At 53.7% G+C, this 22,033-nt stretch overlaps 1 protein-coding gene across 8 annotated transcripts in view; it reads right to left on the bottom strand.

Moving 5' to 3' along the window:
• Positions 1–22,033, bottom strand: part of KIFC3 (kinesin family member C3) — a 53,625-nt gene that overhangs the window by 13,654 nt on the left and 17,938 nt on the right. For 4 of the 8 annotated variants that reach the window (XM_045987383.1, XM_045987385.1, XM_045987379.1 and 1 more), the window contains 5 exons: positions 19,696–19,906; positions 17,067–17,209; positions 12,220–12,358; positions 9,042–9,244; positions 6,006–6,065 (listed from right to left, as the gene is read on the bottom strand). In XM_045987383.1, the coding sequence (XP_045843339.1) occupies positions 6,006–6,065; positions 9,042–9,244; positions 12,220–12,358; positions 17,067–17,209; positions 19,696–19,867 (717 nt within the window). In that variant the 5' untranslated portion in view covers positions 19,868–19,906. The other 4 variants (XM_045987387.1, XM_045987384.1, XM_045987386.1 and 1 more) reach the window with 3 other exon arrangements.

The raw sequence follows: 22,033 nt of genomic DNA, 5'->3' as shown, positions 1-22,033 counted from the left end.
CCTGTTACCCCTTAGCCGTGAAGCCGGGGTAACCTCAATACCCAGCATCAGGGGGACAGTCAGGTAGGTCACGGCGAGTGCTCACATGGGCTACTGTGGTTACGGTTGTTTGTCGGAAGTTTTGACCTGGAGGAAGACCCCTCAACGCACTAGGTCAAAAATCCAGAAATAAAACCGTGAATGCAACAGCCAAAAGTGACAGTCTCTGGACTGTAGAATTATGCCCGACAAATTCTTTGTGCTTTCAGGCAATTTTAAGTTTCAAATAATAGGAATTCCTCTCAGACTCCCCCATCCTGAAATAGATGGGTCTATTTCCCTTTGAAAGATTGGGGTGCCCCCGTCCCCCATCCTTCCCTGGGAAATCGCCCCAGGAAGACCCACTTGCACTGAGCAGGTGCCCCAGACAGGCCGCTTCCTCAGCACCGAGCAGGCGTGCTCTGACTTCACTCGTCCCTAACGCCACTGGCGCTCAGACCCGGATGCGGCAAAAGTGGGGTTCTCCGGGGCTTGCTTGGGGGGGGCAGGAGGCCCGCCTGCCACCTGCCGCAGCCCAGGCTCCTGCTCCCTTCTTGCATCACAATCAGAACTCTGGGTGCTCCGGGGCTCTGCCTGGAATCCCTGAGGTGTGCCCCTAAAGGAACCATTACAGAAGGCTAGGGGTGTGGGTGGGGGGTTAAGGAAGAGGCTGTCAAACACTCTTTTCGTCAGAGGTGTCAGTCATCTCCGGGCTCCTGGCTCCTCTCCGACAGCAGGGTGGGATGGGTTGGGGGTGGGGGCACAGGCTACCAGTGCTGTGGGTGGCCCGTCAGGCCCAAGCCACTCTGTGGTGCGTGGCTCAGGAGCGGGACGGCTGCCCTCCACGCAGAGGGCTCTGCTTCAGGAGTGGTGAGGGCAGAGAGTGGGGCGCTGGGGGTGAACCAGACCAGCAAGCAAGGCCTTCCAGGGGAGAGAGCTCCTGTGGGCATCCCTTCACACACCTGCCCCAGCTGAGTCCATTGTTGTGCCTGCATCTGGAGGAAAAGAGGGGAGGGACCTTCTCTGTTAGCCCTCAGGGCCCCCCCCCCAGCAGGTGACCCCAGCAGGTGACCAGCACACACTAGATACTCAGTAAACCCCTGAGTAACAGCAGAAGCGCAGCACGCACACTCCTGGGTGCAGAGAGCCAGGCCAAAGGAGAAGCAGGCTCCTGGCAGGCTTCCCACGTCAACCCCATGGCAGAGGAAGGGACCAGGACCAGGTCTGTGCAACACCCCTGCCCAGGCTCGGGCTCCCCGGCAGCCAGAGAAACTGGGTCACGGGCCCGGTGCAGAGGCCCTCAGTGGGAGCGGGGCGCTGGGGCCTGTCTGCCACAAACCTACATCTCCATGTCTCAGCAGGCGCAGGCTCCAAGGAGGGTGGGGCTGCCCCGGCCAAGGGCTGTGTTCGAGACTGTCTGCTCCCATCAAGACTGTCTGCTCCCATCGGCGGAGACAACCTGCTGATTACCTCCCCACCTCCCGCCAAGGCTGCCTCACGGTCACCACAGCTGTCTTCTGAGTAAAAGAGGGCTTTCTCAACAGCAAGATCAAGGCATGGCTGAGCTGAAAGGGCAAGAGGTCCTGGGCTCCAGAACACCTCAAGGAAACAGAGGCCAGAGGGGCATCCCTTTGAAGCACCGCATCCTGTCCCCACATACATCCCCACACAGGACACCCGACTCCCGGCCACATGACCGCTCACTGTGCCTGTCTGGCCCCATCCAGCTTGCTCTGCCCACTGCCAAGTGTTCACATCCGAGTCCTTCTGCCAGTGAGGGGCAGCTGAGTTCCTGGGTTCTCAGGGCAGACTGCCCAGCTTTCTAAAATAGACATCACCCTACCCCCTGAGTAACCTTGGAAAAGTCTCAGCTATGCCTCATGGGGCTAATGAGGCCACCCCGGGAGGATGTCTGGAGGATTAAGTGACATTAAATGAGATAATACAGGTAAAGTACTTAATGAGTTCTATTGTTAGAATGAAGGCCCCTGAAGGCAGAAATATTGGTCTCCTGTGTGGGTGCCACACTGCTCGTGCCTAGGACAGCCCCTGGTACGCAGCAGGAGAAAGAATGCTGAGTGCAGGAGGGGCCAGGCAGAGCAGAGTCTCCGAGTGAGCCTGTCAGGCAGGGCGTGGGGCAGGAGGGGTGCTGGAGATGGGGGCAGCGCTGGGCACCAGACAAAGGACGCTGGCTTCTGCCAAAGGCAGGAACTGCTACGAGGCCCCAGGCAGTAGGTGCCACATGGGAATGGCAGCTCAGAGATGCCACGTCTTCCAAAATTTTCTGACAAAATAGGAAATCCAGATTTTTGTGGGAATTTAGCCAAGGCTTAAAGATTGACAACTCATCTGATTACAAAAAAGCAGGCCAATTAGAACTAATAAGCAAACTCCTCAGAGTCACGGGATACAAAATCAACATGTAAAAATCAGTGGTTCCGCAGGATGCCTGGGTGACTCAGTCAGTTAAGGGGCCGACGCTTGGTTTCAGTTCCGTCATGATCTCAGGGTGGGGAGATCGAGCCCTGCTTGTCCCTCTCTGTCCTCTGCTTCTCTCCCCAAGCTCTCCCTCTCTCTCAAATAAATAAAATCTATAAAAAAAAAAAAATCAGTTGTGCTTCTACACACAAACAATGAATAATCTAAAAAGGAAATTAAGGAAACAATTCCATTTACAATAGCATCAGGGAAAAAGGATAAAATAGGAATAAACTTAATCAAGGAGGCAAAAGACCTGTACATTTAAACCTGTAAGATGTTGTTGGAATCGATTAAAGACGACACTGATAAATGAAAAGACAGCTTGAGATGCCTGGGTGGCTCAGTCAAGTGTCTGCCTTGGGCTCAGGTCATGATCTCAGGCTCCTGGGATCCAGCCCCATGTTGGGCTCTGCTCAGCGGGGAGTCTGCTTCTTCCTCTCCCTCTGTCCCTCCCCCTGCTTGTACTCATTTGCTCTCTCAAATAAATACATAAAAATCTTAAAGAAAAAAGACACTTCATGCTCACAGACTGTCATATTGTTAAAATGTCAGTATTACCCAAGGTGACACAATGCAATCCCCATCAAAATTTCAATGACATTTTTTGCAGAAATAGAAAAATCCATCCTAAAATTCACATGAAATCTCAAAAGACTCCCAAGAGCCAAAACATACTTGTAAAAGAAGAGAAAGTTGGAGGTCTCACACTTCCTGATTTCAGAAGTTACTCACGAAGCTACAGCAATGAAAATGACGTACTGGCACAAAGACAGACATAGAGACCAATGGAATAGAACAGACAACCCAGGAATAAGCCTTCATGTATGTGGTCAATTGCTTTTTGACAAGGGTGCCAGGGCCATTCAATGGGGAAAGGACAGTCTTTTCAACAAATGGTGCCGGGAAACTGGACATTCACGTGCAAAAGAATGAAGCTGGACCTTTGCTTTACACCACAGACAAAATTAATTCGAAACAGATCAGAGACCTCAATGTAAAAGCTAAAATTATACAACTCTTAGAAGAAAGCATAGAGGAAGACCTTCACAGCGCTGCATTTGGCAGTGCTCTCTTGGATGGGACACCGACAGCACAGGCAACCCACGACAAAATAGATAAGCAGGACTTCATCGAAATGAAACCTTTTGTGCCTTGAAAGACACCATCAACAGAGCAGAAAGGCGACCCATGGAATGGGAGAAACTGTCTGCAAGTCATATACTGATGAGGGGTTCATATTCAGAATACAGACAGAACTACAACACAACCACAAAAGCAAAGAAACAAAACAACAAACCCCACCAAAACAATTCAGGATGGGCAAAGGACCCGAATGGCCACGTCTCCAAGGAAGACAGACACACGCTCAACGAGCACGTGACGAGAAGCTCACACACTAGTCATGGGGGGGATGCCAATCAAAGCCATGGCAAGATTCCACCTCACACCCATTATGATGGCTATTATTTAAAAAAAAAAAAAAAACCCTCAGAACATAACAAATATTGCTGAGAATATGGAGAAACCGGGACCTTTTGTGTGTTGCTGGTGGGAATGTGAAATGGTGAACCCGCTGTGGAAAGCAGGATGGTAGATTACTCAGGCTTTTTTTTTTTAAGATTTTATTTATTCATTTGACAGAGATCACAAGTAGGCAGAGAGAGAGGGGGGAGCAGGCTCCCTGCTGAACAGAGAGCCTGATGTGGGGCTCGATCCCAGGACCCTGAGATCATGACCTGAGCTGAAGGCAGAGGCTTAACCCACTGAGTCAACCAGGCGCCCCATTACTCAGTTTTAACTAGAACGACCTTGTGAGCCAGCAATTGAACTTCGGGGGATTTACCCAAAAGGAATTAAAATCTCTCGGAGTGGTATCTGCACACCCATGGTCGTAGTGGCCTTATTCATAATAGTGAAAATGGGCAAGCAGCCCTAGTGTCCAATGATGAATGAATGGATAAGCAAAGCATGGTGCATCCATACAAGGGAATATTATTCTGCCTCGAAAAAGAAGGAAATCTTGGGGCCCCTGGGTGGCTCAGTCAGTTAAGCATCTGCCTTTGGCCCAGGCCACGATCCCAGAGTCCTGGGATCGAGCCCCGTGTAGGGCTCCATGCTCAGTGGGGAGTCTGCCTTGCACTCACACACACCCTCTCTCAAACAAATAAAATCTTAAAAAAAAAAAAAAAAAAAAGGAAATCCTGCCACTTGCAGCAGCATGGATGAACTTGGAAAGCATCATGGTAAGTGAAATAAGCCAGTTGCAAAAGACAAATACCGTGATTCCACTTACATGAAGCACCAGGAATAGCGACATTCGTCGAGGCAGAGAGTGGAACGGTGGGGGGCAGGGGCTCGGGGAGAGGGTGCGGGAGTAGGTAGTAGGTCTGCAAGGGGAAAAGAGTTCTGGGCACGGATGGTGGTGTGGGCTGCAGAGCAGTGTGAATGTATTCACACCCTGAATTATACACCTCAAAAAGGCTGACATGGTAAATGTTATGTTACATGTATTTATCACAATGTTTTTAATGGTTTAAAAAAAAAAAGAAACAAAACAGGCAAACAAGACGCACTTGGTGGCTGTAGTCTGCCAGTCTGCAGCCTCTGAGCACAGTTTCTTAAGGTTCTATCTTGAGGTTCAGGGGCAAAGAGAGGGGAGTGCAGTGTGGCCACGTGGACCGCGGGCAACAGCCTTGGGAGTGCAGAGGCCACTGCTCCAGGGACATCCACAAAGGAGAGGGAGTTCGAGGCTGCCAGAATGTGGCCTGGGGCTGTTGTTGCCAACACTGGGGACAGTAATTCAGACTTGGGGACAGTCATCCAGACCGGCCGCAGCCACATGTTGGTTGCCAGGTCAAGACCGGTGGCCTCTGTGGCCTAGGTCAGCCAGAGCCCGAAGACCGAAGACCTTTGGTCTGACTGCTCCCCACAAGGAGCACGGTGGGCTCCCGGGAAATTCACATGTCGCCATGACATTGATCATGGTGATGCCACCAAAGACTCCCACAGCCACACAAGCCCAGGTCCCAGCGGGATAATGGCAGCCCCCTTTACTGAGTCAGCTTGGTCTGTAGGGCACGGGGGCTCCCTAAGATCATCACTTTGAACCCCCCAATTCTGTGAGGTAGATACCATTCTTATCCCCACTGTCCAGGAAGAAAACGGAGATTCCAAGAGATGAAGCTAAGCCTTAGTTAAACAACTCGTTCAAGGTCACCTGATCACTAAGCAGAGGATGTCAGATTGAAACTCGGGTCTGTGGGGACCCCCAGGGGGCCCTCGAACTCAACTGCCAGGGCTACACTGCCTTTCAGGAAGAGCACTGTGGGAAGGCAGCCACTTTCAGAAGGTAAGTCGAGGTAAGGCTGGGAACAAGGCACCGTGAGCGTGAGGCAGAGCGTCCCCCATTTCTTTTCTTGTTTGAGCAACACTGAGAAGGGCAGGAAGGTCGATGTGGGTGAAACCCCAGTGAGGCCGACAGGACAGCAGAGCAGCAGAAGTGATACCTCACAAGGCACAGCGCTTTCCAGTCTGTCGTCCGCTTTTCCGTCTGTCTCGTGACTGATCTGTCCGGTAACCATGAAGCGACATGGATGAGCCCCCGTTCAGAGAATGGTAAACGAAGGCTCAGGGAGGCGGTGACTTCTACAGCCGCCCAGCTAGCGCTCGGCCCCGCCAGGACTAGAACCTTGTTTGTGTGATTTCAAATCCAAGCTCTTCCCAGTAAAGACGGTAGTGGTCACAGCAGCACCAGCACTATTGGCCCATCTCATCAGATGCTGTGAGTCCATTTTACAGATGGAGGAACTGAGGTGCAGAGCGGTAATTAACCAGCCCAAGGTCACACAGCTAACTGAGTATCAGTGCCCAGAGAGAGGATTTGAACCCAGCTCCTGGCCCGTGTGGTAGGACAGAGCGCCACAGAGTTGGACCCTCTGAAGAGGAGCCTAGAGACCTAGAGCTTCAGGGACATCCCCTGAAATTTCCAGTTAGGAACTCTCAGTGAGGAAGTTTAAGGATCAGACTCGAGCAAAGAGGAGGAACTGTTTGGAATTCTCCCAGTCATCCAGGGAAGCCGGGGGTAGGAGAGGACAGGGGCTGGGAAGGTCTGGAAGGCCGGGGCACAAAGACACCAGGAAGGCTGAGATGCTTCACCTTCAACTTCCCCTGTAAAAAGTAAGGAGATTTTGCTAAATGGGGCGCCTGGGTGGCTCAGTCTGTTAAGCGTCTGCCTACAGCTCAGGTCATGATCTCAGGGTCTGGGGATCGAGCCCTGCCCTCCATTGGGCTCCCTGCCCAGCAGGGAATCTTCTTCTTCCTCCCAACCCCTGACTTGTGCTCACTCTCTCTCTCAAATAAATAAATTAAAATCTTTACAAAAAAATTTAAAAAGTAAAAGAAGAAAAAAAAATTTTAATTTGTTTAAAGTTACGAAAGGGGGCACCTGGGTGGCTTAGTGGGTTAAGCCTCTGCTCTCGACTCAGGTTATGATCTCAGGATCCTGGGATCAAGTCCTGCATCAGGCTCTCTGCTCAGCAGGGAGCCTGCTTCCCCCTTCTCTCTCTCTCTGCCTACTTGTGATCTCTGTCAAATAAATAAATAAAACCTTTAAAATAAAATAAAATAAAGTTACGAAAGGCCACGTATTGTTATGATTTCATTTCTATGAAATGTTCAGGAAAGGCAAATTCATACAAACAGAAAGCAGATCCCTGGTTGCCAGAGGTTGTGGGGGCAGGAAAAAGGAGAGTAACGAAATAGGCCTTTTTAGGGAGATGAAGATGTTCTGAAATTAGATGGTGGTGATGGTCAAATCACTGTCTTAATATACTTAAGATCTTTAAATTGTACACCATAAAGGGGTGAATTTTATGGTATATGAATTATATTTCAGTAAAGCCCTTTAAAGAAAAAAACTTTTTCAAAAATAAAGTGCCAGGACAGGGAAAGAAGAACTGCTGCTAAGTTCCTGCCACGGGCCAGGTATGTCCTGCAGGGTGTGAGCCCTAGACCAGCCCCCAGGCCCACAGGGCTAACCAAACCGTGGTTCTGCCCCTGTACTCATCTTGCTCCTCCTGCCACAGTCCCTTTGCACAGGCTGATTCTCAGCTCAGAACCCACTTCCGCTGCTTTGTGCCAGACCTTAGCTCTAGCCCTACTTTCTCAAGGAGGCTGTACCTGACCTCCTTGAGGTCCTGATGTCCCAGACAGAGGACTCTGGTACAAGCCCTTATGCCCTGTGTGTGCCCACCTGCAGAGCCCTTATTACTCTTCTAACTTAACATGGGAGCATGTAACAAATGTCTGCCTTCCCCAAGATGCTAGACCGCAGCCTCTGTAGGCCAGGGCGCGCCCGCTCATCTGGATGTCCCCAAGGGTTAGCCTGGTGCCCAGCGCATACCAGGTACTCCGCAAACATCTGAGGGCGGGAGCAGAAGGGTGATACAGGAGGCAAAGAAACACAAAGCTGGTGTGTGACCCTGCCTAGAGGAGCCCTCGAAAATGAGGCAGACAGGCCCAGAGGCAGCAAACAATGGCATCAGTGTCTCAGAGGGAGCCCCGGAGCAGTAGGGATGCCCCAAGGAGGCCCGCCCAACTCCCCAAGGGGCAGGGGGTCAGAACAGACAGCTTTTGAGAAGAGGAGTCACTGCTGCGCGGGGGGGAAATGCTGCGTTGAGAAAGTGCCTAAAGGTAATCTGCTACTCCCTAGAACCAAGAACAACTCACGGTACTCAGTGATGTTCCCCCAAGCAGAAGGTCCGCAGGCTGGGTCACCACAGAGGAAGAGCTTGGCTCCACCTGAGGGCAGGCCTCTCAACAGAAAGCCCTGGGCCCTGAGTTCAGGGCACAGATCTGAGGCAGAGATGACATAGAGACAAGGTGGGGGGCTTTGGGAAAGTGGGGAAGGTCGGACAGATACAAAAGACAGATGCTGACCAGGGCGGTGGGGAGCTGAGCTCCTGGAAAGGGGCCTCAGGGCCCATGTGCAGGTGGGGGAGGAGAGCCCATGGTCAGCCCCAGAGGGCACGTGGCTCAGAGTCTGCATGCATTTCTCTGGCCAGCCAAGGAAGGAGATGGTGTTTGCCAGACCACATCTGAGGTTCTCCCAGCTTCTGTGGACCCAAGAGCTCCTCCTCCCATGTGCACTCACACCAGCCTCTCCTTTCCTCCCAGTTTTCCCTGGGGTGACCTCCGCAGTGAGTTCTGTCCATTCGGACTGCCCAGTAGCCAGACGGGGTGGACTCTGCCCCGGCTGCAGAGTGGAAACATCCCTGTCTGTCCCAGCTCCCCACACACCTGCACTCATGGTCTGCATTTCTGGGAAGCAGGAGGAATGGGGCACAAGGAGGAACAGGAGGGGAGACCCAGGCCTCTGTTTCTTGCCACCTTGCCCTCTCAAGTGTTCCTGAGCCAAGGGAGGGGACCCTATCTGTCCATCATGCCAGTGGCCCGGTGGCTTGGTTCCAGGGGCCCCGAGCAGTGTCCTCTGACCTGCTCCATGGTGGGCAGTGGCGTCTGCCCATCCCATCCTCCCCAGGTACCTGGTTCTGCGGCTGGGTGGAGGTGGCTTGCTGGTCACTGTCTCGGAGGGCCAGCCTCTCCTGCACGGCTGCCAGCTCCTCCTGCAATCGGGCTTTCTCCTCCTGCAGCTGGGACATGGCCTCCACCATCCTATGCACCATGGGGGCCACACCTGGTGGCCCCCCCAGGCTCGAGCACCTCCCGCTGCCAAAGAGCCGCCCACCTATGAGCAAAGTAGTGGCCAATCAGCAGGATGGAGAGGACCCACCCTGGCTGAGGTGCTGGGCCCATCGGGGCGGGGCAGACCATCGGGGATGGGGCAGGGATACAAGCCAGTGGGACAGGGGACAGGGACAGTAGCAGCAAGGTTGGGGGTGAGCCAGGGGCTCCGGGGCCTGCCCTAGAGGAAGCCACGTCCGTGAGCATCTTCTGCGAGACAGAATTGCCTGGATCAGGACTTAGGAAAGCAACTTTCACCTTACACCCCTCAAAGCACATGCCCTAGGTCTGACGGGCCATCCCCTCTCTGTGGCCAGGCTGCAAGGAATCGCAGCTGAGAAAGACATGGCTTCTGGCCACAGCTGATGAAGAGTCTGGGGTTCTTTCCCTGGAAAACCCTGTTCTTGGGAGAATACGATTTCCTTAAATCCTAAGCCCCCCTAGAGTACAGAAGAGAGGCAGAGGCTCCCCAGCTTGTCACCTGACCTCGGCAGGGAGTGGTCACTGGCACATAGAGAAGAGGCGAGGGGAGGGTGTGCAGGTGCAAGGGACAGCCAGACCAGGACACACGGACACAGACACAGCACGTGAGCAGGAACACTGCCGGCCCGCTATGGGGCCGACGCCTGCGCTGAAGACAGGGACCACACAGGCAGGAGGAAGTGATAAATACCGGGGGGGGGGGGGGGGGGGGGGAGGAGGACAGTGGCTCGGCCTGAGTTCTCCTCCCACGGCCTTCCACTGTCCTGTCACCAGGAGCAGGAGAGAGACAGACAGATGGACGGAAGGACAAAGACACAGAATCAAGGGCCATGACCTGCCAATGGGTCCTGGGATGTGTGTCATAGCTTGCTTGGAGGACACCAAGAATGGCCACCGTCTCTGCGAGGAGCTGGGGGTGTGCAGGGTGGGGCAAAGGAGAGGCTGTGAGGGCCGGAGATTTGCCTCTCCCTTCGGTATCCCAGTCGGGGACCCGGCCAAAGCCCCAGGAGGCAGAAAGAAGCGACCCAGAGTTTAGTGTGACAAGTGGCATCTGCTGATTCCGGGTCTCCACTCTGAGAACGGCAGGGGTTCTGGGCTCCCCCACGCTACACCCCAGGAGCCACAGCTGAGAGGCAGGACGCCCAGGGGCTCTGCGCACACCCCTGCTGGCAGCTTCCACCGCCCGGAGGCAGCAAGCGCACTTACGCTCACTGAGACTTCAGAGAAGCCACAACAAAGCTTCCGGGCTGGGCGGGATGTCTCGGACCTGTCCCCAGGAGGCTGGACCCTGAGGACGCTCAGGTCCCACTCTCAAGAGAACAGGCGAAGCACACACGGGCTGGCTGTTCCCTTTCTCCCCGTCCCTTGGAACAGCTATGACTCGAGACTCCCGGAGGGCTGGAGCAGGCTCATCCGGCCTGGCTCGTGACCCTGGCCGTGGGGCCTGCATGTGACGCAGCAGGGGTATCACACACACTTGGCCAAGCTTCTGCTCTCTGTTCTAGAGAGAGTGAGGTCAGATGGATGCTTCCAGGCCTGCAACAGGGATGCCGTGAGCAGCATGTGACCAGCACAGCCCTTGGCCCTGTGCAGACTGCTGTGGTGAGGTAGGGAACACTCTAGACTCCAGGTCCCGGGAGCTAGTTCTGCCACCCTGGGTTCCTCCTCTCAAAATGGGGACACCGATCCTTGCCCAAAGAGGCAACCTTGGAAAAGGAGCCCGGATTCCATGAGGGATGGATAGAAATGAGTGTCATCCAACGGGCCACAGGGCTGGGATGAGACATGAAATTGTTTTTCTCATCCAGGGCACTTGAGAAGGTTCTGAGACACCCCCGGAGTGTGGGTTTGTCCTGACCTCAGCACAGGGGCACAGCCAGGGATGCTGAAACAGGGCCTGGAGAGCACTTGCTAGGGGAGAAAAGACCTTGAAGAAGCTAAGGGAAGTCAGAGGAGGAGGGAGAGGGGAGATCAAAGGGGCCCTTGGGGACAAGGAACTGAGGGGCCTTCCCGCGGAGAAGGCTGCCTACCTCTCTTAGTGAGTCAGCTGTCAGTGCAAGTTGTCACAAGGGAGCTTGTGTCGGAGACCCTGCCTGCACACTGCCTCTCACAGCCACCCAGCCACAGGGACACGGAGGGCCGGCCCTGGCCGCACTGACAAGACTCAGTACCCACTCTTCACAGGAGCTGGTCTCTCTCTCGGAGAGCTGACCTGACTGGCTGGACAGTGCACCCATTCCCAAGGCCGGTCTGCCTACACCTCAGACAGACCCCGGCACCAGCCCCTGAATGCCAGACAGGCGACCGCTGCTCTGGGACAACCCCGGACAAGGGAGTGGCAGAAAACAGAACTGACAGAAACACCAATCAACCCCTAGTGACTGGAGGAAGAAGGTAAGAGAAAGCTTTTTCTCCACACATTCTTGGCCGTCCCCTTTGGCTCTTTGAGGATGCTTTTTTCCCAATTATTGCTGGGCTCAGGTTTCCTGCCAGGGAACCCCACGAAGGAGGCCCATAGAATCTTCCAGAACCAGTCATCCTGGACAGAGAAGAAGGTAGCCACCAGCTCCTCTACCCCGGCCTTGTGGCAGTAGGGTAAAGCCCTACTAGAGCCCCTGGGTCCCCGATGGGTCCGCAGAGAAAGGAGATGGGTTCCGGCCTCTGTCTACAGGCTGTGGCATCTTTGAGGCTGCCACCGTTGGCCTGCTTTTGACGGGCACTGGGGGAAAGACAAAATGCAGGGAAAGTCAACCCCAGCCCACACAGGCCTCTCATCCCTGGATGGGGCTCTGGTGGCACCGGGAGAGGGGCATCCCTGGAATAGGGGCAGGCAGGCTGGGGGTCTCTGAGTTCATGTCCAGGTGGCCAGGACTCGGCCGGGCCTCCTCCAAGTGACGAGGACAGCAATGTGGGGACCGCTCAAATGCCACAGCAGCCTCCCCTCCAGGGCCAGCTTTAGCGGGGGCTGTTCCAGGTTGGCGGGCAGGCCTGCTTTACCTGTTTTCTCTACATTCATGGTGCCACCAGCTTCCTGGGCCTCCCGGTCCCGCCTGGGGGCCGGCGCCTGCCTCTTCGGGAGCTTCTCTTCTTTCGTCCCCTGACTCTTGTTCTCGCACCCCTTGTCCAGCAGGGCTTGCTGCCAAGACACAACCAGAATCCTCACGTGAAGGGGCCTGCAGTGTGGAGGGGGCCCCCCGAGCCTGAAGACAGTGTGCTCCTGGAGCCGGTGAGCACCCCGGGCCCAGGGATCCATCCCTTGCTGTGTGAGTGGGTGAGGACAACGAGGCCTGGGGTCTGGAAGAAATATGTCCTGATGCCAACGACAAGACAGTGGTGGCATATTTTTCTTAGCTCCTATTGGCAGCCGGCCATCTGCATCAGCAAACAAGGTTCGTGGGCACTTGGATGTTCTCACGGGAAGCTCGCTGGGCTGTCCCTGCAGGCTCTGCGGGCAGTGAGCCACTGGGGCAGCGGCCTGCTTGCTTCAGGCCCATGGCCCCACTATTTACAGGGCTGTCCAGCCCCACCAGGCACCCCACAATCTCAGGGTAACTCCCCCCCATGATGTCAGCTGCCCCCACCTACAGACAGCACCAGTTTGGGATTGCCAAGCGGGGGCACACAGATCCACACGAGCAGGGGAAGGCCGTGCTCCCTCCCATCTCCTGGTCAAGGAGAAACCGAGGCAAAGAAGGCTGAGGTAGAACAGGCCAGTGGACAGGCTGGGAGAGAAGGGGGGAAAGACAGAAAGAATCATCCAGAGAAAATCACCTATAGCTCACAAAGACATCCAAAGCAAGCCACAGAACCACATATAGTGTGCAATCCCATTTGATGAGACAATTCAACAGGCCTCAAAAAAAAAAAAATCTGGGGAACTATATAGACAATGGTTGTCTCTGGGAGGTCAGGTGATACGGCAGCTAGGAGGAGAAACGTGCCTCATTTAAACTTTTGGGTGAGTAAAAAGAAACTTAACCATGAGAATACGGGAAGAAGGGAAAGGAACCTTTACATTCATTTTGAACCTCTTCTTAGCATTTGTATTTTTAGCCTTATAAGCATCTACATTGTTCTGTTTTATTTTTGAATGTCAACAGAAATTATCTGGGAAGGGGATTACAGATACATTTTATTTTATTTTTTTAAGTTTTATTTAAGTAATCTCTACACCCAACATGGGGCTCAAACTCACAACCCCAAGATCAAGAGTTGCATGCTCTTCTGACTAAGCCAGACAGGCACCTCTACAGACACATTTTTGCGTGTCTTTGTGCCTGCGGTATTTGAAACGAAAAACAAATGCTCTGTTTGAAAGAATGCCCCAAGAAAGGGGAACCCTCTTACACTGCTGGTGGGAATGCAAGCTGATGCAGCCACTCTGGAAAAGAGAATAGAGTTTTCTCAAAAAGTTGAAAATAGAGCTACTCTATGACTCAGCAATCGCACTACTGGGTATTTACCCCTAAGTTACAAATACAGTGATCCAAAGGGGCATGCACCCCAATGTTTATAGCAGCGATGTCCACAATAGCGACTGTGGAAAGAGCCCAGATGTCAATCGACAGATGAGTGGAGAAAGATCTGGTGCTTATACATATAATGGACCATTACTCAGCCATCCAGAAAAATGAGATCTTACCATTTGCAGTGACATGGATGAAACTAGAGGGTATTATGCTAAGCAGAATAAGTCAGAGAAAGACAATTATCATATGATCTCACTGATATGTAGAATTTAAGAAACAAAACATAGGATCATAGAGGAAGGGAGGGAAAAATCAAATAAGACAAAATCAGAGAGGGAGGCAAACCATAAGAGACTCTTAACTACAGGAAACAAACTAGGGTTGCTGTGGGGGGGTGGAGGGGAAACGGGGGCACTGGGTGGTGGGCACAAAGGAGGGCATGGAATGGAATGAGCACTCGGGGTTTCATACAACCGATGAATCACTGAACTCTATCTCTGAAACTAATAATATGTTAATAATTGAATGTCAATAAAATTAAAAAAAATTTTTTAGGGCACCTGGGTGGTTCAGTGGGTTAAAGCCTCTGCCTTCGGCTCAGGTCATGATCCCGGATGGGACCCACATGGGCCTCTCTGCTCAGCGGGGAGCCTGCTTCCCTTCCTCTCTCTCTGCCTGTCTCTCTGCCTACTTGTGATCTCTTTCTCTCTGTCAAATACATAAATAAAATCTTTAAAAACAAACCTTTTTTTTTTTTAATAAAAGAATGCTGAGTCTGGAGTCAGAAAGTGCCAGGTGTGAAGCCTGGCTGTGCCTCAGGGGAGCTGTGTGGCTCTGGGCGAGTTACTTCCCTTCCCTGAAGCTTCATTTTCCCCATTCTCAAAACAGAAACGTTATCAGCCTCCCGACGCGGCTGGCGTGAAGGGTAAGCTGTAGGAACTCGTGCCAAGTTCTCAGAGCGGCTGGCGCACAGTCAGAACCTGAGACCAGGTAGCCCTTAGCATTATATTCTTTCTGTACGCCTCCTTGTTATTTTTTAAGTATTATTATTTTGTAACCCCAAATCCAAAAAACAGAGAAAAGAAAGAGAAAGGCCACATAAGCAGCCTCGGTGTTCACCATGTCTGACTCCCTCTCGGCCTCATGTTCTGTTTGAGAAGGAAGGGTGGCGAGCAAAATCTCCTGTACATAGGAAAACTCCCCCTGAATTTAATTGTTCCCCACCCTGTGACCAACTGCCACACCATCCCGAGCCGGCTTGTCAGCGGTGGCGGCGATGGCAGCAGCTGGGGGTTTCCAATTGCCGACCAGAGCAAAGGTCACACTATTTCTGGTCTGTTGGCCAAGCCACAGGAAGGGCAGCCGGCCCCCCACACTCCTCACCCCAGGGCAGGGGAGGGGGTTGGTTCCTGCAGCGCCTCCAGAGGGAGCATCCCAGGGTCTAACTACTAGAGAGGCTGGGATGGGGGGCGGTTCCCTAAGCCTACCAGGTCACCCCCCAGTGCCTGGGTCCCTCCTTCAGCCCCACAGCCCCGACCTCAGAGCACCCATAAACATAAAGGGGCCCAGAAGGGCACCAACATCCAAACTGGTTGCTGACAGGAGCTTCTCAGAGAATCGCAGCAGATCTGCTGACCCCAGGACTCGGCAGCAACCACAACTCAACACCCCATAATCAAAATTCAAGAAGGCAGCCACCACCCCATTCCAGGCGGCCGGTTTCTGACCACCTCCCAATTTAACTACCAATGGCTCAAGTCAGAGGGGGAAAAAATGGGTTCTCTGGTTTCTTTAACTGTTCCCACACCAGACTTGCTTTTCTTGCAGACCGAAAGATAAAAGAAGGACCGTTTGGTTCAGTTTGCCCATGAACCACACAAGAAGGGCCGGGAAGCTCTGAAGCAACATGAGACCCTAGGCCATGCTCAGATCAGGACTCGGGGTTGCAGGCCAGCCTTGCTCACAACTTCCATCTGCATGAGGGAGGTTATGCCCTCCCAGGGCACCTGGGTTTCCCGTACTCCGTCCTGCCCCCCCATTTGCCCGTGTCCCTTCAACTTGAGCCCTCTCCTGTACCATCCTTCCTGGGCAGGGGGTCTTCGCAACACAAAACCCTGAAATAACTCTGGTCCTTCGTGCAGACAGTCAGGTCTATTTCTCTGCTTTGGAAAGGGCCAGCACCTGGCACGGGGTGCTCTGTAAACACATTAGCAAACGTATTCATTTAAGAAGTGCAGCACCTGCACTGTTCTGACATTGCTCCAAGCTGTAGCTGTGTGCATGCAGAGATATTTAAGGAGTTCACGGCAATCAGAAAGGATACCGAGGACTGACAGATCATTTATGGTAAACCCTGAAGCAGAATACTTTGCCGCAGTTTAAAAGAATGAGGGAGTTCTTTGTATATGGACAAGCAGAAAGAAATCACCAAGATTTACTGTTGAGGTTTGAAAGAGCTAGTCACAGGACAGTGTGTACAAATAAATAATAAAATTGTATAAATATAAGTAAGTGGTTACATAGGAAAAATACATAAACACCCAACTCTCAATAGTGTATTTCTCCAAGATACAAGGCTAAAGGAAGCATCCGGTTTCTAAATATCACATCCCTGTGTGAATTCTTTCCACTGTATGTTAGAAAGCTCATTGTGTTTAGCTATTCAGATCCCGGGTTGCTGTGTGACCAGTAGCAAGTTACTTAACCTCTCTGAGCCTCCATTACTTCATTCCTACAACTCAGATAAAACAGTAACCGGGTCTTGAGATTGCGGAGTACTGATGTGAGATATACAACACATGGCCCCAGTGCCTGGTACAAAGTCCATGTCCAATAAATAATAGTTATTAGTACTATCGTTGTGTATTATCTCTACGACCAAATACACAAATATACATAAAATTTGTCTTTTGAAAAATCACTTGATGATAACTGCAAGAGAAAAGAGCCCAAATTCTGGCAAAACTCCTCTGTCTAGCTTTGGATTCCCACGTCAAATACGAAATACAAGTATCGCCCCGCGGACAACCGTGCTCGAATGGGAATTAACAGCTACTCCCAAACCTGCCTGTTTTCCTAGTAGCTTCTCAGCAAAGGTCCCACATTTCTCACTTTAACACCTCAGCCAGGGTGTGGCTGAAAAGTTTCTGTCATCTCCTGTGAGATTTTCCCAGAGATAACCTAATAAAGCAAATTGCTCCATCCACGCGGGCTCGGGGCGGACGTGGCGCCAGGAGCTCAGCAAAGAGACTCAAGGCCCCCCTGTCAGGACTTCCTTCCCCAGACAGCCTGCTGGAGACCCAGCTGCAGAAGCTCACAGAGTAAGACGCACAGCCTGGCTCGGCCCGTCACCTCTCAGAAGGCCCCAGTGCTTACCTGCACGGTCAGGTAGAGCCTGTGAGGGCTCCCAGGGCCAGCCCAGTCCACGCTGAGGGCTCGGCACTGTGCTAGGGCCGGGCGGGCTGCGCTCCGGGCAACGGAGTCCTCGTCACTGCTGACTGGGGTGTCTCTTCCACGCCCTGTCCCAGGACAGAGAACACAGGTGAGATGCTAGGCCCCTGGCTGAAGGCTGCTGGCCAGGACCCCTGGCTAGGGCCGCCGCTGAGCTCTGCTTCCCCATCGTCTGGGCCAGCCCAGGCGCGGCCAAGAGGGACTCACACGCCCTCACACGCCTGACCTACTCGGAAGGAAGGCCTGGCACCAGGCAGGGGCTGTGTGTGCTCTTTCTTCCAGAAAGCCACCCAGAGCTTCTCTTGAGGAAGGCACCTGAGACCTCTGGGGCAGGGGAGGGGGTGCTCCCAGCCCTCCACAGTGGCCTCTGGGGCTGGCACTTGCTCACACCCTCTCCAGAGAGCAGCAAAGGGAAGCCGATGCCAACCTGGCTGCGCCCGTCTTCCCGGGAGGTGCACTCCAGGGCCGTGGCTTTATTACCAAGGCCGCCTCTAGGGGGCACTTTCTCCCCTGCCTTCCTAAACAGCAAGCAGGGCAGGCTCCAAAAGCACATTTGGGACCAGCTAAAGCATATTCCCTTGAGCCTCTGACACATTGCCGCCCTCACTGGACAGGAGAGAGAGCTGACCTTGGTATAGATATCCCGTGCTCCCCACCTCAACCCCCATCCAGGGCCTTCCTGCCCTGCCTGATCCTCAGTTTCCTTGCCAACACTATGGACTAAGGAGCCAAGCTCAGAGTCCTGGGCTGAGGGTTACAATGAACGACACACATAATGTGCTCACTCTGTGCCAGACACAGAGAAAGCGGCCACGGATGCAGGCCCTTAGGACCACAGCCGAGGGGGAGACTAACGCACCCAGGGTCACACTGAGCCAGTCCTGCCATCCCATGGGCTAGCCAGCATTCTGAAGGCAGAGGTGAGAGACGGGGTGGGGGCAGAGAGGCCAGGAGTGACCAAGCTGGCTGACACCCTACTCAGTGTTAGGCACTCTGCTTAGCATTTCACCCAAGGGATTTCATTTGACCTTTGTCTTAAATTGTAAAAGTGGATAAGCCTGCATGGTCATATGATCTTCCTCATACTCATTTAATAGATCAATATGCGTGCATGCCCACATACACAAGATCGGAAGGAACTTTATAAAATGTCCACTAGCAACCTTATAGGTGATTTTTATTTTATTTTTTATATTTTTCTGTGCTTTTTATGGAGTTTTTTTTTAGTTTTTTTTTCAATTTTTTTTAGTTTTTTAGGTTTGAGTGATTTTTTTTTCATTTTCCAAAGGAACATGTTTTTGTCTTTTGCTTGTTTTTTCCCCTTCTTTCCTTCCTTCCTTTCTGTCTTTCTTTCTCTCTCTCTTTTTTTTTAAACCAGAACAGCAATACTAATTCATATATCACATCTGTAATCCTTAGGAAAACCTGTGGAGCAGAGGCCATCATTATCCCTTCCAGACAATTGAGGCTACCTGACCCAAAAGCCCAAGCTTTTCCCAGAGACCTCAGGGCCATCCCCAGCCTCACTTGTCCCCTGCAGAGACTTTGGGGGGTATCACGCTGACAGCCACCACTGTGTGGTGGGAGAGAGGGGATTGAAGAGAAATTTGCTGTATGCCCTCTCTGGGCCTCAGTTTCCCCTTCTGTACGGGGGCCAGCAGGGGGACTTAAGTCTGATGGCCCAGAGGGACTCTGCTAGCTCAGACAGGCTGGTAACCTAAACCCCTTTCTCTGTAGGTCAGGAATAACAGACAGCAAACCCCTCAACACACCTTGACTGAACACCCCTCTCTTCCTCCACACTTCTGGAAGACTTGCCCAAGCTCAGCTCAGGAGACAGTCATGGGGCAGCCCCCCAGACCCGATGATCCAGCCGGCACCGGAAATCAGATGTGCCACTCACTTCTTGGCGTGTGAGGTGCCAGGGGACATGACCCAGAAAGGAGAGCTGGTGTTGACAGCTCCCCCAGGGGGACAGCGGGAGCCTGCACTCAGGGACTCCTTCACTGCCCACCTGCGTCGGGACCTCTACAAGAGCCGACCTGAAACCAAGCGCAGGGCACCCCAGCTCTGGGGTGGCCTCGGTCGGCTCCTCGTGCCCCCCGCGGGCCGGCCGGTCGCGATCAGGTGTCAGCGCCCGCGCAGGGGACCGGGCAGTCACTTCACCTACCTTGTTTACCAGCCGCGGGCAGAAACCAGAGGGAGACCGCCAGCGCTCGGCCAGGGACCAAGGACGTGCCGCCCGGAGCGCCCCGCGCCCGGCCGGGTGGAGAGCGCGTGGTTTGGGCGGCGTTGTCCCCCTGCTCCAGCGACCGCGTTGAAGTTTAACTCGGCGTCCGGGACCTCTCTTTACGGGCGGGCGGGCGCGGGGTAAGAGCGCGGGCGAGATTGACGCCCCGACTGCGACTCCGCGCTGGCCCGCGGGCTGCCAGGCACCCTGTAATTACCTGACAGCTCTGACTGAGCCTAGGAACTTGCGAGAAAGCCCGGCCTCATCTCTGCTATCTGGAGGAAGGAAGGGAAATAAAGAGGCATTTTAAAAATGCGGACTCACCAGTTCTCAACCTCCCCGGGCCGGTGTATGGGAAAGGGCGGGCGGCCGGGCTGGCGGGGGCGGGGCGAGCCATCCCGGGCTCGGGCTCGGGCTCTCCGGCCCGGCCCACTCTCCACAGGCCGCGCAGCGAGGGCGTGGCTCCCAGGTTCCACGGCCGGCGGGACGGGACCATGGCCCGGGGCTCAGCGGCCTCCTCGGGGCGCCGGGCGGCCTGCGGACAGAACAGGGAAGGCGAGGCTGAGCGGGCTGCCCGGCACCCCGAGTGGGGGGTGGGGGACAGGTCAGAGCCCGCCTGCAACTGGGCCACCTGTTACCCGGAGCGGCAGCCCCAACTCCAATGCCACCTCCATACCCCCGCCCCCTGCAAAGATCCCTGGGCTTGCGGGATGAAACAGAGCCCATCACCATTTCCGGGTGCTTCTTCCCAAGTAAGGAGGCTCAGAAGTGGGTGAGGACCCCATCAGGTGTGTCAGCAGCACACTATGGAGACCTCACATCTCAGCCCCTTCGCTGGAGGCAGCCTGGAGGCGCACCAGGTCCCAGCCCCACACGGAGGCAGCACGAGTCAACAGCATCTCCGTAAATCTAATCAGATTTAATTAGCATCTCGGTACTAATCAGGAGGGGCGGACTGTGGGCTAGCGACAAGATAGGCTTATATGGACCAAATTCTCTTAAAGTCCACTCATGCTATTCAAGTCCCCTTCCCTCTGTGCCTACAACTTGGCCAGCAGTAAGATACAAAGATTCATTGCTTCTTCATCTAATAATTATTTATCTGGTGTCTGCTGTGTGCCAGGCATCTGCCAGGGGTCCTCTTTGATCAGGAGAGATGGGGAGCTCCCTGTCAGGAGGGAGGTAAGCACTTCAACAAACCTTCAAGATCAGAACAGGATGCAGGGAGGCACCAGGTGGTATGGGAGAAAGGCGGGGGGCACTGGCCGGGATAGAAAGCCCCATGGGGGATGCCTGGGTAGTGCAGTGGGTAAGGTCTGACTCCTGGTTTTGGCTCATGTCGTGATCTCAGGGTCTTGAGATCGAGCCCCAAACAGGGCTCCACACTCAGCATGGAGTCTGCTTGAGATTCTCTGTCCCCGTCCCCTTCCCCCTTGTGCATGCTCTCTAAAATAAATAAATCTTAAAAAGAAAGAAAGAAACAAAGCTGCATAGGTCCCTCTGAGCAGATGAACTGAGCAGATGAATAGGACAGACTTTAAGTCTTCCCCACACAAGTCTTTGTTGAACACCTATTGTAGGTAAAGCAGCTATGAGGACATTTAAAGTACCCAGCTACAGTCCCAGACTCAGACAGCAATGCCGTTAACAGAAGAAGCCAAGTCAGCTCAGAAAGGCAAAGTGGGATTTGCTTTTGGTTTTAAATATTTTTTTTTTTTTGACAGGCAGAGATCACAAGTAGACAGAGAGGCAGGCAGGGGTGGGGGGGGGAAGCAGGCTCCCCGCTGAGCAGAGAGCCCATTGTAGGGCTCGATCCCAGGACTCTGGGATCATGACCTGAGCGGAAGGCAGAGGCTTTAACCCACCGAGCCACCCAGTGCCCCTGCTTTTGGTTTTAGAATGGAGTTTGAGGCACCCAAGAGCTTCCTAACGGTGCTATCTGGGTTGCAGACTGCTTTCTACCTGACGGTAAAGATGATGGATTTGAATAGTGTCCACTCCCCAGTTCCACTCTAGCTCTCCAGGGTGGGGCCCACACCACATTCATGGGAACAGCCCCACCCACCTCCCTGCCTGGTGCTGGAACGACACCCACACCAGACCCCTGGCAATAGCTTGACAGGTGGGTACCCTGAAATGCGTGTGTACATACCAGCCCGGGCTGAAGCCGGGCAAACAGCAGGGCTGGGGACTAAGAGCTGGGAGGCTAACGAGGGTCCCAGTGCCACAATGGAGGACACAGTCACCAAAGGTAACCAAGCACGGAGCTCACTCCGGGTGGTAAGGAACATTGGAGAAGGACGGTCAGAGGTGGCGACCATCCCAGGCAGGTGCGGAGTCCACACACGTGACTGGATGGTGGGGAGGGGTGGGGAAGGAGGGGATGGTCAGTGCCCAGCAAACAATGCCGTGGGGAGGTCAAACTGGAGAAAGCCCTGGGGGCTCTGGAAGGGAGCCCAGCCTTGGAGCCACACAGAGGGCAGACCTGGGTAGGCCCAAGAGGTGGGCAGGGCTAAAGGAAGCGGCTGCTTTCTTCTGAGGGGAAGTTTGGCTAGGGTGAGGAGGGGAGGCTGAATTGAGAGGATGTGGTATGTAGAATAGGAGGGATCCGAGCCTGCTGGGTGGACAGGGCCTGGAATGAATGAAGCAGGGAGAGGCAAGA

The sequence above is a fragment of the Meles meles genome, chromosome 19, assembly GCF_922984935.1.
Source record: "Meles meles chromosome 19, mMelMel3.1 paternal haplotype, whole genome shotgun sequence".
Taxonomy (NCBI): Eukaryota; Metazoa; Chordata; class Mammalia; order Carnivora; family Mustelidae; genus Meles; species Meles meles.
The sequence above is the reverse complement of the archived record's forward strand: the minus strand, read 5'-3'. Positions and strand labels throughout refer to the sequence as shown.